The 12,601-nt window shown below is 43.6% G+C and overlaps 6 protein-coding genes across 6 annotated transcripts in view; 1 reads left to right on the plus strand and 5 right to left on the minus strand.

Annotated features, from left to right (window-relative positions):
- Nucleotides 1–1,461, minus strand: part of SS1G_04521 (predicted protein) — a gene marked incomplete at both ends in the record, with an annotated part of 1,822 nt that extends 361 nt beyond the window's left edge. The window contains one exon of the mRNA XM_001594663.1: nucleotides 6–1,461. Within this exon, the coding sequence (XP_001594713.1) occupies nucleotides 6–1,461 (1,456 nt within the window). The remainder of the gene's footprint in view (nucleotides 1–5) is intronic.
- Nucleotides 1,462–2,118: 657 nt separating this feature from the next.
- SS1G_04522 (hypothetical protein) lies at nucleotides 2,119–4,154 on the minus strand (the record flags this gene model as incomplete). The annotated part of the gene is made up of 4 exons (XM_001594664.1): nucleotides 2,119–3,040; nucleotides 3,100–3,593; nucleotides 3,666–3,777; nucleotides 3,898–4,154. 4 exons carry the CDS (start codon nucleotides 4,152–4,154, stop codon nucleotides 2,119–2,121), a joined length of 1,785 nt encoding a protein of 594 aa, XP_001594714.1.
- Nucleotides 4,155–4,657: 503 nt separating this feature from the next.
- Nucleotides 4,658–7,153, minus strand: SS1G_04523 (hypothetical protein; the record flags this gene model as incomplete). Its single annotated transcript, XM_001594665.1, has 10 exons — nucleotides 4,658–4,866; nucleotides 4,942–5,095; nucleotides 5,142–5,371; nucleotides 5,455–5,652; nucleotides 5,700–5,755; nucleotides 5,820–6,053; nucleotides 6,192–6,306; nucleotides 6,551–6,666; nucleotides 6,732–6,879; nucleotides 7,129–7,153. The coding sequence occupies 10 exons, from the start codon at nucleotides 7,151–7,153 to the stop codon at nucleotides 4,658–4,660; spliced, it is 1,485 nt and encodes a 494-aa protein (XP_001594715.1).
- Nucleotides 7,154–8,026: 873 nt separating this feature from the next.
- Nucleotides 8,027–8,988, minus strand: SS1G_04524 (GTP-binding nuclear protein GSP1/Ran; the record flags this gene model as incomplete). The annotated part of the gene is made up of 5 exons (XM_001594666.1): nucleotides 8,027–8,158; nucleotides 8,211–8,416; nucleotides 8,474–8,627; nucleotides 8,682–8,774; nucleotides 8,911–8,988. 5 exons carry the CDS (start codon nucleotides 8,986–8,988, stop codon nucleotides 8,027–8,029), a joined length of 663 nt encoding a protein of 220 aa, XP_001594716.1.
- Nucleotides 8,989–9,826: 838 nt separating this feature from the next.
- On the minus strand, nucleotides 9,827–10,676 carry SS1G_04525 (hypothetical protein; the record flags this gene model as incomplete). Its single annotated transcript, XM_001594667.1, has 4 exons — nucleotides 9,827–9,946; nucleotides 10,005–10,344; nucleotides 10,400–10,472; nucleotides 10,514–10,676. 4 exons carry the CDS (start codon nucleotides 10,674–10,676, stop codon nucleotides 9,827–9,829), a joined length of 696 nt encoding a protein of 231 aa, XP_001594717.1.
- A 481-nt stretch (nucleotides 10,677–11,157) lies between these two features.
- SS1G_04526 (predicted protein) lies at nucleotides 11,158–12,026 on the plus strand (the record flags this gene model as incomplete). Its single annotated transcript, XM_001594668.1, has 3 exons — nucleotides 11,158–11,256; nucleotides 11,848–11,929; nucleotides 11,986–12,026. 3 exons carry the CDS (start codon nucleotides 11,158–11,160, stop codon nucleotides 12,024–12,026), a joined length of 222 nt encoding a protein of 73 aa, XP_001594718.1.
- Between the last annotated feature and the right edge of the window lie 575 nt (nucleotides 12,027–12,601).

Here is a 12,601-nt window from a genome sequence, read left to right on the forward strand (position 1 = left end):
CATACGATTTTGCAACGGCGTCCCATCAGTCCATCGGCCTGCTTTTTTTTCCTGGCCACGTCTTCTGGATCGCCATTCTGCACTCATTACTTGTGCAACTCGTCGATGTGTTTTGAGTTTCTTGGCGTGAGGTTGCTGAATCAGTGTCTCTTTCATATCGTCTGCTTCGATGGCCATTTCCTCTAGTACATCAATCTTCCGCTTCAATTTCCCATATTCCCCATCGATACCCTTATTAGAAGCCCAAATCTTCACCCCATCCCAAATCAAACAATTCCTAATAAAAAGCTCCTCTCTAAACCCCCTCCCCATCATATCACGAAAGACTCTCTGTCTCCTCCCCCACCAAGCCCCAGGAACTCTCTTCAAACCACACCCCTCCATTCTCTCCCTCTCCGCATCTACACCCTCAAAAATCCTCCCAAAAACCCCCTTCGATAACCCCGCATCAACTATAATCGCATCGACCTGCGCACTCCACGAAAACCTCGCAAATTGCTCCCGCAGCTGTACCACCTCCAAAATCTTCTTATTAGGTATCTGCACCGGACAAAAACTATCATGCCACTGTTCTCCCTGTACCCGCGCACGATTCCATCCCGAATTTAAATTTAAATGTGGATATGGGTTTAGTTGCTCGTCGCGTCGACATTTCGCCATGAATCCTTCCATTTGGTACCATTCTCGCAGATTCTCTTTTATTACTCTGGGATGCATGTTTACTTTTATAGGAAGAGGTGTTCTGGAGGCGAAAGATTCGGCGAGACGATGGGAATCTGGTTGGCCGTATTTACGCGGTGAGGTTGGTGGTGATCGTAGGCTTTCGAGATAAGTTTTCTGGTTGAATACCCGGTTGAAGAAAGCAGGTGGGGGTGCGGGAATACTAGGACAGATATCGGGGAACTTTTCGTAGAGTGCTCTGAGTTCGATGCGGGTTGTGGGAATGTGGATTATTGGTTTTGCGGGAGGAATACTGGGTCTTGTAATTTTGTCACTTTGGTTGCAAATCTCTCTTTTTCGTAGGTGCTGAACATCGTCCATATTTGGAACTATTGTACTGTTAGATGTGAATTTTTTATGTCCGCTGCCAGAGATGACTACAGTGTGAGCTGCGTTATCCACATCCAGACTTGGAGTCGTACTGGCAGACGTAGAGCTAGATCTAGAACTGGAACTGGAAAGCGATGATTGTGGTGTCAGAACGTATGGTTTTCTGATAATGGTAAGAGGATCAATCTCTTCCTCATCATCAATAATAACCTCATTCTCAACGAATGTATTAGTATTAATTTCATCTCCATCAGAAGGCGACCCAGGCTTGTCAATTACCCATTTAATTTCAGATTTGTCATCAGAAAAAGAAATAGAAGAATTGAAGAGTTCCGCAAAATCAACATCAATGTAAGAATCCAGTGCCCGAAGTTCTTGCAATGGTGCTTGTATCTCAGAAATGTGTGCCATGGCAAGGTCTTTGTTTGTTGTACCCAATATGCCAGAAATTGTGTTGATAAGTTGAAGCTAGTTGAAGGAGAAGGCATTTTGTAGTTGTTAAGTAGATGGTTGGCATGAGATTAGAAAGAGGCTAAAAGGAAATTAAAATAGTTATTGCACCATATGTAGTGAATTGGAAACGGTTCACAAGATCTCTAGGCACTGGCATGGGGATTTTTAATATAGCCGATGACATGACTAGTGACTGAATATGATCAAATAATAGTAGTTTTATTACTATTGTAACTCAGTAGACTGTATTCGCTTAAGTCAAAAAGGGGATTTCCCCAGTGACCGTCATAAAATAAACAAATGACAGTATCTCAGCTGGCAGTTCAAAAGCCATCCCAATTTCACTAGCGAAGCTTCAAAAATAACCATCAACAAAAGCACTTACTTACCTAAATAGGTAAATTCGGACCATAGATTTGTCCCCATTAACTCAACATTTTTCGCATCTTCCCAATGTTGGAAAACCCAAAATAATAATCATACACCAAACCACACCGTTACACCAATTGTGTTTGCCTTTCCCAAAAATTTACCAGTACCCCAAATGACCAAGCTCTGTTATGACGCCGCATCATTACATTCATTTCTCATATCACTGACCACGCAGGATCCCGATTACCGCCAATTCCCTTGGCTCAGTGATAGAAGTCCTTGTATACAGTCGACATCATCCTTCTTACTCGGGCTCGCCGAGCCTCGCATAAAACGCGTAACATCATCATCAGGGACTTTTGGGGTCTCTACTCTAGTTTCTGTATCCTCGTAAACCTGAGATTCAGCATGTGCGCTCTTTCTTCTTTTATTTCCATTAACACCAAAGTCTGCATGAGTAGGGATTTTGAGATTTTCTTGGAGGATTCCTTTCGGTTGTATCTCAATCTCTTTTCTAATATGAGCAGGTCGTCGACACGGGTTTACGCCGTTTTGATATGGTAACCAATTCTCCTTGTCCGAGTCCCCTGATGGAGATCTCGTTGATGGATCTTTATCATTAGTAGGCTGTCTCTGTTTCTTGACTCCGTTCTGCATTCTCGCAACACTTGATGAAGCACGACCCATCTTGGGCCTTTTTCCTTGCGGATTCGATCGAGATTGCGTATTTCGTTTGCTAGGGTTGGATTTCAAAGCACCGCCACTGGTCGAGCGGATAAGACTGATAGCCGCAATCGCTGAACCATTGGACTCATTTTCAGCCTGAGTTGTGAGCTCATCACGAGGTTCTCCTTCAGCGCAGAATTCCCAAGTTCGTGCATCACGCGAGCGGCCACTTGGTAAACGAGGCATAAAAGGGCCACCGAAAGATGAAGATCCGAGAGGCAAAGCACTGCGGCTACGTTGTAAGCTACGCATGCGCTTTAGCGGAATGACACTTGACAAAGATGAGACAGGCCGTTCAGCATGTGGGCGCGGAGGGGTGATTTCTCCTTCGACTAATTCTGCTCTACCATCGAGGCCAGTTGAGAGACGCACACGAGATTTAGGGGTTGTATCTGTTGTAATCCTCTCGGGACAAGATGATGGGAAAACTGGTCGAGAACTAGGAGCAATTTGTCAGTAGCTCATCGGCGATAGACAGGTTCAAATGGAAATATTTACATGGCGGGAGTTGTGAACATAACACTTTGAGCAGCAACAGGGGTTGAAAACAGGTTCACGTTATTCCATCGATTGGCCAAATATCCAGGTGTGGCGGAAAAGGATTGGGACAAGGCTTCTGAAACAGATTGAGAGCGAGTTTCATTCGTGGATGTCTCTGAGACAAGAGTATTGGGTTTGATTTCCATTTTTGAATCTTCAGCCCTTTCCGCAGTTGTTTCTGTAGGTTTAATCTTTGGAGTAGTTTCACGTGGCGGCGGTGATTGAACGTCCCGTGCAAGTATAGCCTCCTCCTCGTTATCGGCTGTGTCCAACGGCTCGTGTGGCGGAAAAGGCTCGTTTTGCTCCTCTGTTTCCTGGCTGCTACTATAGCTGACTGCGGATGCAGGATCAGAAGACAGAGGATTTATACCAAGACCAAAAGCTGCAATCTCATGTGGGAGAAGTGGGCGCGACTTTCTTCGATTGATTTGGCGACGATTTTGAAACCATATCTAGAAGGATCCGCCAGTCAGCCGAGACGCGTCTCGTCATAACGTACAGAAGCAATTCAGCAGTAACCATACCTGTACCTCTTTCTCATTTAACCTAACACTCTTGACGATTTCCGCACGCGCTGCTTTATTTGGCTTCGGATTTTCCTTGTATTGGGCTTCCAGGAATGCCTGGTCTTCCGGGCTGTAGATTCAGACTTGTCAGCACACAAGTCTGCTATACATAGTAGGGCAAGCATCTCGAGTTTGGATCAAACGTTTTGACAATTGGCTGTCGAAGGCCTGGTCATTTCAGCCCGCATACCTAGTCCGTTTCCTTTTCTGCTTCCCGCCCTCCAATTTCCCTTCATGATCAAGAATCTCCTCTTTCAGAGGAACAGTTGCGGTGAAATCGTGGGAAGAGTTGGCCGGCGCCGCTCGCTCGTTAGCGTTTGAACAGATAGATGTTTCAGGTCCAGGATTGGCTTGGAGTTCAAGTTGAGATTGGATTTGAGGATCAATAGATTTAGGTAGAGGGTTAAAATCGGTTTGAACATGAGGTTCAGGAAGGGGTGGAGGCATCGGGGGTAGAGTCGCGTCGTCCATATTAACGATTATTCATACCAAGTGAACATATGATTGAAGAATGGGTAATGGAAAATGAGTCCGCGCAACAGAAATGCCAATTCCCGTGCAAATAAAATGGATTGCGGAGTAAAAAGGAGTAGGGATAGGAGAATTTGTATGCATGAGGTTGACGCGTTTGGGGAACCGCGACGCAAGCGAGAATCTAAAGAATCTAAGAAATTTCCACTTACCCCCGGAAAAGATGCTGTTATCATCACGACATATTTTATTATTTAGTTTAAGTATTTCATGCAATCATATCTGTTTGCCCAGGAGGTTAAATTTTGAGAATATTTCATAATCAATTTTTCCATAAAGTTCTCAAGAAGTCTTGGTAATATAATGATTTGTATTCGAGTAGATCATGAAAAGCAATTGATCGTCAACACGTGACCTGCATGCACTTCCCGATACAAGGATCCTTAGTGGCAGTTTATACTTTCAACAGAGATCCTCCTCTATCTTTGCCAGTTAGGTAGTCCAGCAGCTGCCGTGCTATAACCTAATGTCGATGATGGCAAAGCGACAAAGGGTTCAGTATGGGTGGCTGAAGCGATACCTGGGCTTGAATAATTACTCGTAAGCCTCGATTTTCCATCGGCAATATCGAGGTTAAGTAATGTTCGTCTGAAAAATTCCAAACTTGCTATTGGCTGGTAGTACGGTACTTCATGGCCTTTCATATGAGTTAGCGAGTAAATCAAGGGCTGGGTATAGGTAAGTACAGGAATATATGACTTACCTGCTTCGTAGACTCTCAAGAAACTGAAATTCCCATACTGTCTCACTTCTCCGTACTCTGTTCCATCAACTACGAAAGGAGCATAACCTGCTGCCGCAAATTCGGCGCTGTGAGTGTAGTTCGCGGCCAAAGAAATGGCTTCCCCGCCAAACCACTAGTTTGTGTTAACTTGGACTTCTTAATCTTCGGGCTAGACTTACATTGCAAATATAATCCGCATCACCGTAGTATAGCGATACTCGAACGTCGTTTGCGAGTAAGTATTCTAGATCCTCCAAGAAAGTCGGATAGACAAAATCTCCAGTCTGCTGGAAAGTATAGTAAACTTCCAAATTGGAGTCCGCACTGTAATTTAGGTTGACACCCAAAGCAGCCTGCGTAGAAGCTAAGTTTAAGAAATCCATAAAATAGGTTGGTGGAGTAGGATCGGCTGGAAGATCTCGTTAGCTCAAAGCCAAATTATTGTTGCTCTTGGAGTCTAAGAAAAAGGGCTAAAAATGCATAGAAACGAACCATAAGGATGTCGAATGTCGTATGCTCCTCGTCCTCCAAACGTATAGTAAACTCCCTCCACGGTATCTCTGCAGATATTCTCGGCTTCAGTGCATACTGCTTGATCTGCGGCCGTCGTCAAGTTTGTCGCGCGGCAAAATTTAATCTGGTCAAGGCAGCCGTTACCCATATTCAGAGCAAATTTTGCAAAGTTGTAGACTAATGAATTAGTATGGACAACGAATGTTTTATTGGGCATTAAATACCTGTGTCATTATAAGCCTTGATGCCATATGTATTATTTACAGCGAACTCAGGATAACTAGTTTTTCACATGATTAGTAGATGTTGGTGGTTTTAGACAACTGCTTATATATCCAACTCACAATGGTGCCTGAATGTATTCGTCAATGATTCCATTGCCAACACCAAGGGTGTTGAAGTCGAGGTGGATGCCTGCAATAGTGCCATTTGCGATTTCCTGGTTTCTGTCATAGAAGTACTTGTAGAAGGCGGGACCATAGTGACCACCATAAGACTCTGTCCATAGGTTGAACTCCTTTTTCGTAGTAAGATTGACAGCCGGGTCGAGTTGGGGTAAACCACCGAGGAACCCTTGCCTAGAAAAAAATAAGCACTGGGATATTTCACTTATACAATATATATAATGGACTAAGAGAAACACAGAGGAAATATCCGGAATACTGAAGCATGCCCAGCTAGTTTCATGTCACCAGCGAAGAAGAGATATTTCTTACAGAACGTGCCAAGCGGCCACAGCCGCAAGATCTGTAGTATCAAGAGCTGTCGCATTGATGACAGGATACCTTCCCTGTGCCCCGGCATAGGAAGCGTTCTCATAGATACCAGTGACTATTACTGGAATTAGCAATCTTCATGGATGTGGCACTGATCGACTTGCCTGGATTCAGACTTCCAACACCTTCTGATCCATATGAAAACCCAACGCCTAGAGGCTGAGAAAGAAACAACAAATTTGAATATTCATTAAATGAATAAGGATTCAACTCAGTCGTGAGGTTTGCGGTAACATTGCAAGGGCCCAGCTCTGAAATAGTCAGCTTGTGTTTACGGAATTGTCTAAATAGCTGCATACCTTGAAAGAGACCAATCATAGAATCGGAACCCGGTCCACCATTCAGCCATAGAGTGACTGGTGCATTTGCAGGGTCGTTTCGGGCTTCAAAGAACCAAAAGAAGGTATGTGAGTTGCTGCAATCACTTAGCATGCTGTGACTGCAATTCTCATGAAGTGTCATGTGCCAAGATTCACGTACGCATCAAGGTCGATATATCCAGAGTACGAATTCACACCAGGCGTAGTCTCACATACACCTTCCTTCCCAGGTTCCTTATAACGAATTGTTATGTTTTGAGGTGTAACGAGAGTTTTTACCCCGGTGGCGTTTGCTGGAACTCCTCTGTCTACCAGATTAGCTTGTATGTTCCTTTGAGTAATTTTGGCACCGTTCACCACCGTGAACAACGCCAGTCCTGCTGTGATTCGGGAAATCATTTTCTATATACGAAAAGTATATTCAATGAGTATATCATCAATAGATTTTTTTGAGTAGCCTTCGGGGTGATATTTATAGGTGTTTCCAAAACGCCTCCAGATCGTTGTTTCCTAATGGCCTTCCTGATGTGCTTTAGCTCTTCAGTACTACTACGTACGCAAAGGGTCTGCATCATACTCCATCACCGCCCGGCGCAATAAAATCGAGTGGAAGATACGAGGGTTAAAAGGGTGGCACCATCATATTGCAGATATGATAGATATTGGAAGTGCCAAGCTCGATAGATAAGAGAAACAGACATTAACATTTTCGTTCTACAGTTGATACTGCATGGAGCGCAGGGAGATCCCGGAAACTATCTATCAAGAAACTCTTTTGGACAAACCTATCAGCCTCTATTCAAGGCTTGTATTGTGGTGACAAGGTGGCGTAGGGTTTTGTTGGCTGAAATATCAATGCAATATGTTCGTGTATCCTGATTCGGAGGTGTCTGTGGGACAAATTGGAACCTAAGGCTGACGATAAGCAAAGGTGTGATGAGGAATCGTAAGAACTTAAAAATCTGAATCCGAGCTTCCTTCCCTGGTTTAGTCAAATATAACTGAACTGCAGAGTAGATAAAATATGAAATTGGCATACAGTGAGATGCTGCTCAAACCTGCATACCTTCGGTGATATTCCGAGGTCATGTCCGATCACATTTTAACCACATGATTCCACACAAGGCCTTACAAGGCTTTCAGTTCGCAAGGCTGTCTGTCAAAAGAACTAATGGCATTTTATGCTTCTAGCTACATAAGCTGCCAATGGCAGTAATATCTCGAGAATTAATTTTAATTCCATCTCAAGATGTTCGTCGCTCGTAAAATTCCCAATCCATCCACCCCAGCATACCCCTTGGCCTGTGATGTGCCCTGCCCGAGTAGAAGAGGGAGGCGCCATTCACCTCTATCCGCAAACTGATCGACAGGAGAAATGCAAATACCACCGAGAAAAAGAACGATCTAAGATATTGCTAAATGATCGAAGGTCCTCTGGACATTATTGCGGTCGATTTACAAGTCGTTGTCATCCTCATCTGGAAGTGGCATAGCTGCGGCGTCCTCCATCTCCTTGTGGTAAACCTTCAAGAGCTCCTCATCGACTTGTGCAGTTGGTGGTGCCAAGGCTGGTGCAGCAACAAATTCCTATTACGTGTTAGCCAGGTCACTCTGAGCAGAAGGTGAGTTCTATCCATACCAAAGTTGGGTTACCAACGAGCTTGCGGGCCAACCACAAGAAAGGCTTCTCGAAGTTGTAGTTTGACTTGGCGGAAATGTCGTAGTATTGGAGGTTCTTCTTTCTGTGGAAGGTAATGGTCTTGGCCTTTACTTTTCGTTCCTTAACATCGACCTTGTTGCCGGTAAGGACAATAGGGATGTTTTCGCAAACACGAACCAAGTCACCTATTCAGGAAGATTTAGCTCGAGGACGGTTTAGGACAGTAAATTGGGGAAACTCACGATGCCAGTTAGGAACGTTCTTGTATGTGATACGGGAAGTAACATCGAACATGATGATACCACATTGACCATTGATGTAATATCCATCACGAAGACCTCCGAACTTCTCTTGTCCAGCAGTATCCCAGACATCGAATTGAATGTTTCCCAAGTTCTGCGGCTGTTAGTAAACCTTGCTTGGGATCGTGGTGGGGAAATCGCAACATACGGTAGTGAACCCAAGTGGGTGGACTTCGACACCGAGAGTGGCAATATATTTCTTTTCGAACTCACCAGTCAAATGGCGCTTGACGAAAGTGGTCTATTTGATGGTTAGTCTTTGATTCGAAATATTGCTCGCCAATAACGTTGGAACGAAGGCGCAAATCTCGCGACGATAGCATCCAACTCAACAATGACGATGCCGATGAAATCATCCGCAACCTCAATCTGCTTACCTTTCCGGTTCCTCCATCACCGACAAGCACGAGCTTGAAGGTTGGTGTTCCTGAAGCCTGAGCAGAAGCTTCCGCCATGATTTCTCGATGTTTTCCTTAGGTAGAAGTTTAAGTGAACAGAGCTCGCAGATGCCGACACTGTTGATGAAATGTGTCAGCGCAAATGAAATTTTTGATGCGAAAATAAACTCGATGACTGGCGGAGTTGTAAAGGACGAGGGGTACCTGTTATCTTTGAAAATTCGTCGTGGACGTGGTGGAGTATGATTTGGTCCTCAAGGATGGTGAGAATGTGAGAATGTTTTGATTGCTACAAGACCAAAACTTTAGTGAGAATAAAGCGGTGGGCTTAGTTTATGTAAGCGAAAAATGGAAAAATCGAGAAGTTTGGCCTGAATCACGTTATCGCCGTATTATTCTGCCGCTTAATTCATTCACTCCCAACCGTATCAAAAAATCTTGGAACAAACAGTGGAATTAAGTGGAATTCAAAAGCATTTTGTGAATCAAATCCGTCAGAACAAAGGTATCGCCCTTCCTTGCACGGAGTACTTGTACGATACTTACTACGAATAAGATTAAAGTTATAAGCGGTCCCAAATGCACATTTTTCAAGAAGCTACTGGTCAATCACTTGCATCATCAGTAGGCCATCTTATCGCTTCTCTAATAAGCCATGTAGCTTGACTTTGACGCACAGAAAACCTATTTCTTAAGAAAGGATTTGCTATGCTAGTAGCTAGGTAGTATGTATATTTCCCCAAAATATGCCTAAATTAACCTTATGCGTTGGCACGGAAAGCATTTGGGCCAAATTCGCTCTATTTTACAATTCAACCAGAACCAAACGCCTGCCATGTAACTCCTACGCTGGAATAGCACCTACAATATCATGAATAGCAGTCATGATTTCGGACTACAATGGCAGAATATGACAACCCAAAAGACCTCTGCCTCCCCAGTTTCTTCGTGGCGTCAAAGTTAATTGTAACTCTTGACGTCCTAAATCCCGGGAGACTTTCACGGTAACCTCGCGCTATTATGGGTAGATCAGTAAGGCTTTTGCATATCTTGTAGTGATTCGGAAAACATACGCCTTCATTTCCTTGTACACATTCTGCAACCCTCTTTAAGCCATCATGGTTCGCATGATTGACGTACCCAAAATTTCTGATTTTATCCCCGGCTTTTAAACCTGCATCATCAGCAGGGCTACCGGCTGCAATACTATTGACTTTTGCGAATGGTAAATCTAAGGGTGCTGGCTCGTCAAAAGAAGCTATAATCTCGCTAGCCTGGGCGTCGCTGACGACGGGCTCCTCTGGTTTTGGGTCTTCGGCAAGTCTCGCAAAATGTTCATGAATATGCTTCTCGATAACGCTCATAAGCGCTTTGTAGTCATTTTTGAGATGAATTATTCGTGATCTGGTAGTCCTAACTTTAGAGGAGAAATTAGTTCAATGGCACTTTTGGAGCTTGAATATCTTACTTTGTGCAACATCTAGATCTGCTCGAGGGAAACCATCGGGTGTCAGAAGCCGCGTAGTCATATCCACACCATGCTGCCAATGTTAGCAAAAGCCTATGTGACTGGAAACATAACCTGCCGAATCGAGGACACCACTCAAAGCTTTAATTTCAGCCTCTATATTGTCTTTCTTGGCCTGCAGTTGAGAAAATGTGAGGCCATCCGTTTGCATTCCATTTGTGGCTGCTGGACCAGAGGTAGGACCTGACGGAACTGTAGGCGCATGTAGATTTTCCATATTTAAAGGTAATCCCATCTCTTGTTGTTAAGTTGCTGCTTGATATTTATTTTCTAAGGCGAAATCATTCAGCCTTGTGAACCACATTAGATCAGGCTGTGATGATGGACGCGTTGTGTAAAAATGGCGGGGTATCCCATTCAATCCCAATGTAGCAATGATGACTAATCCAACCAAATCCCGAAGCTTCCACATAATATTGTTGTTTACTTCAGTCAACCAACTTCAGTCTCTGAGCATTTTAATCAAAGTCATGAACCGCAAGTGTGATCATAGTGTACAATTGTACTTGTATTGAATCGCTTTGACGCACATTTCACGAATACGTGGTTCTTTCTAATTGTAATACTAGATTGATGACCCAGTATGGCCACAAAGGATGGCAGGTTTGCCAATCGAAATTTCCTTCAACTTGAAGGGATCAGAACTTTGTATTCTTATATAGGCTTATGTATATGTTCTGAAATTGTTTGGGAGTATTATGGTGGTGGTAGACGCGAGGATATGGACCCATAGTCAATGGGAAGGAGGAGCCATGGCGTTGGTTGAGGAGGAGAGGTCAGCTGCTGTCTCTGAAGTCGTTTGCAGCTCGTTTTTAGCATTTCAACTCCTGATTGTTATACCCGAAATTGTTTGCGAGTGTTTTCGCTTTGATAATAAGCAGCAGTGCTTTATTTGAATGCCGTCTACGCAGTTCCTGTGAGATTGCGGGATTGACGTCGACAGATAAGAAAGTAAACACAGCCATATCGGGGGAACAGCATGACCTTCTCACTTTCAAAAGTGGCACTTGACCTTGTTGTCTGCTTGTCAGGCCTGGAACTAAACTGGGGATGCTTACATCGGACGCTATACCATAAGCTCCTTTCTTCTTTGTGTATCATGTAAGGACATTCCATGATATTGCTGATGAATGTGTCTTATAAAGAGCCATCAATTCTAGTAATCGACTGTGTGCCAGTGGCTGCGTTATACAACAGCGATGGGTTTGCTCGTGGTTATAGAACCTGTCTTCGTAAGATGGTTTTGATGGTCGCGGGCTCAGCTTCGCAGTTAGATCCAGCAGCGGTAGTCGAAGTACGGCATATCGTTTAGATCGCTCGGAAAGGGCTGTTCCTTGAGATCCTTGCGGCGTGGTGAACGGCTCTAATTATTTAGCTGCCAGCCACAGAACTTTGTGGCTGGTACAGAAGAGTTTGAGGTTCAAAAGAAACGTCTCGAATGTGGCACAAGCCAGGAGTCTGCGAAAGGAAGTCAGTTCTCACGAGAGACCTTTTCTTGATTAACAGATGATTTCGAACAATCTTAGGAAGAATTTATGTACCCCAAGAGGAGAGGTCGGCTCTTTAATAACAGAGCAGGAGTGAAATTCTGTTGAGAAGTGAGGACTGATCAGTGGGTAGATGAAATGCTGAATGTATCGATACTTCCAAGGTCATACCACTGCAACCAGCCAAATTCAAATAGATCGAATGAGAAAAGGTTATAGTGCTATAATTATAACATAATTCTTATTGAGATTTTAACTTTCATCACATAGAGTCCTATGCAAAGAATTACATCAAGTAACTATGTGTAATCATGCAGATTTTCATAAATGAAAGTTATTGATTTTGTAACAGAACTGGGAGCGAAACTCGAGGAAGGGACAAATTATTTTTGTCAAAATGTTCTGGCTCTGGATTATTTCTTAATTATCCATTTCTTGACCCGATGTAGTGTTTTGATTAAGGTTTTTATTTCAGAGGAAAATGAATTTGACTTCATATTTGACATACATTTGGCTTTCCTCCTTGGTTGTAATCAGAGTGGGACAAACCCTTCTCGACCCTTCCCGGGTTGGCTAGAACCCTGAGATACTCTTTCCTTATGTATTTATTAATACATTGAAGTGAATTTCTACTATTCATCTTCAAAACTTCTAC

Source organism: Sclerotinia sclerotiorum, genomic scaffold, assembly GCF_000146945.2.
Source record: "Sclerotinia sclerotiorum 1980 UF-70 scaffold_5 genomic scaffold, whole genome shotgun sequence".
In the NCBI taxonomy this organism is placed as follows: Eukaryota; Fungi; Ascomycota; class Leotiomycetes; order Helotiales; family Sclerotiniaceae; genus Sclerotinia; species Sclerotinia sclerotiorum.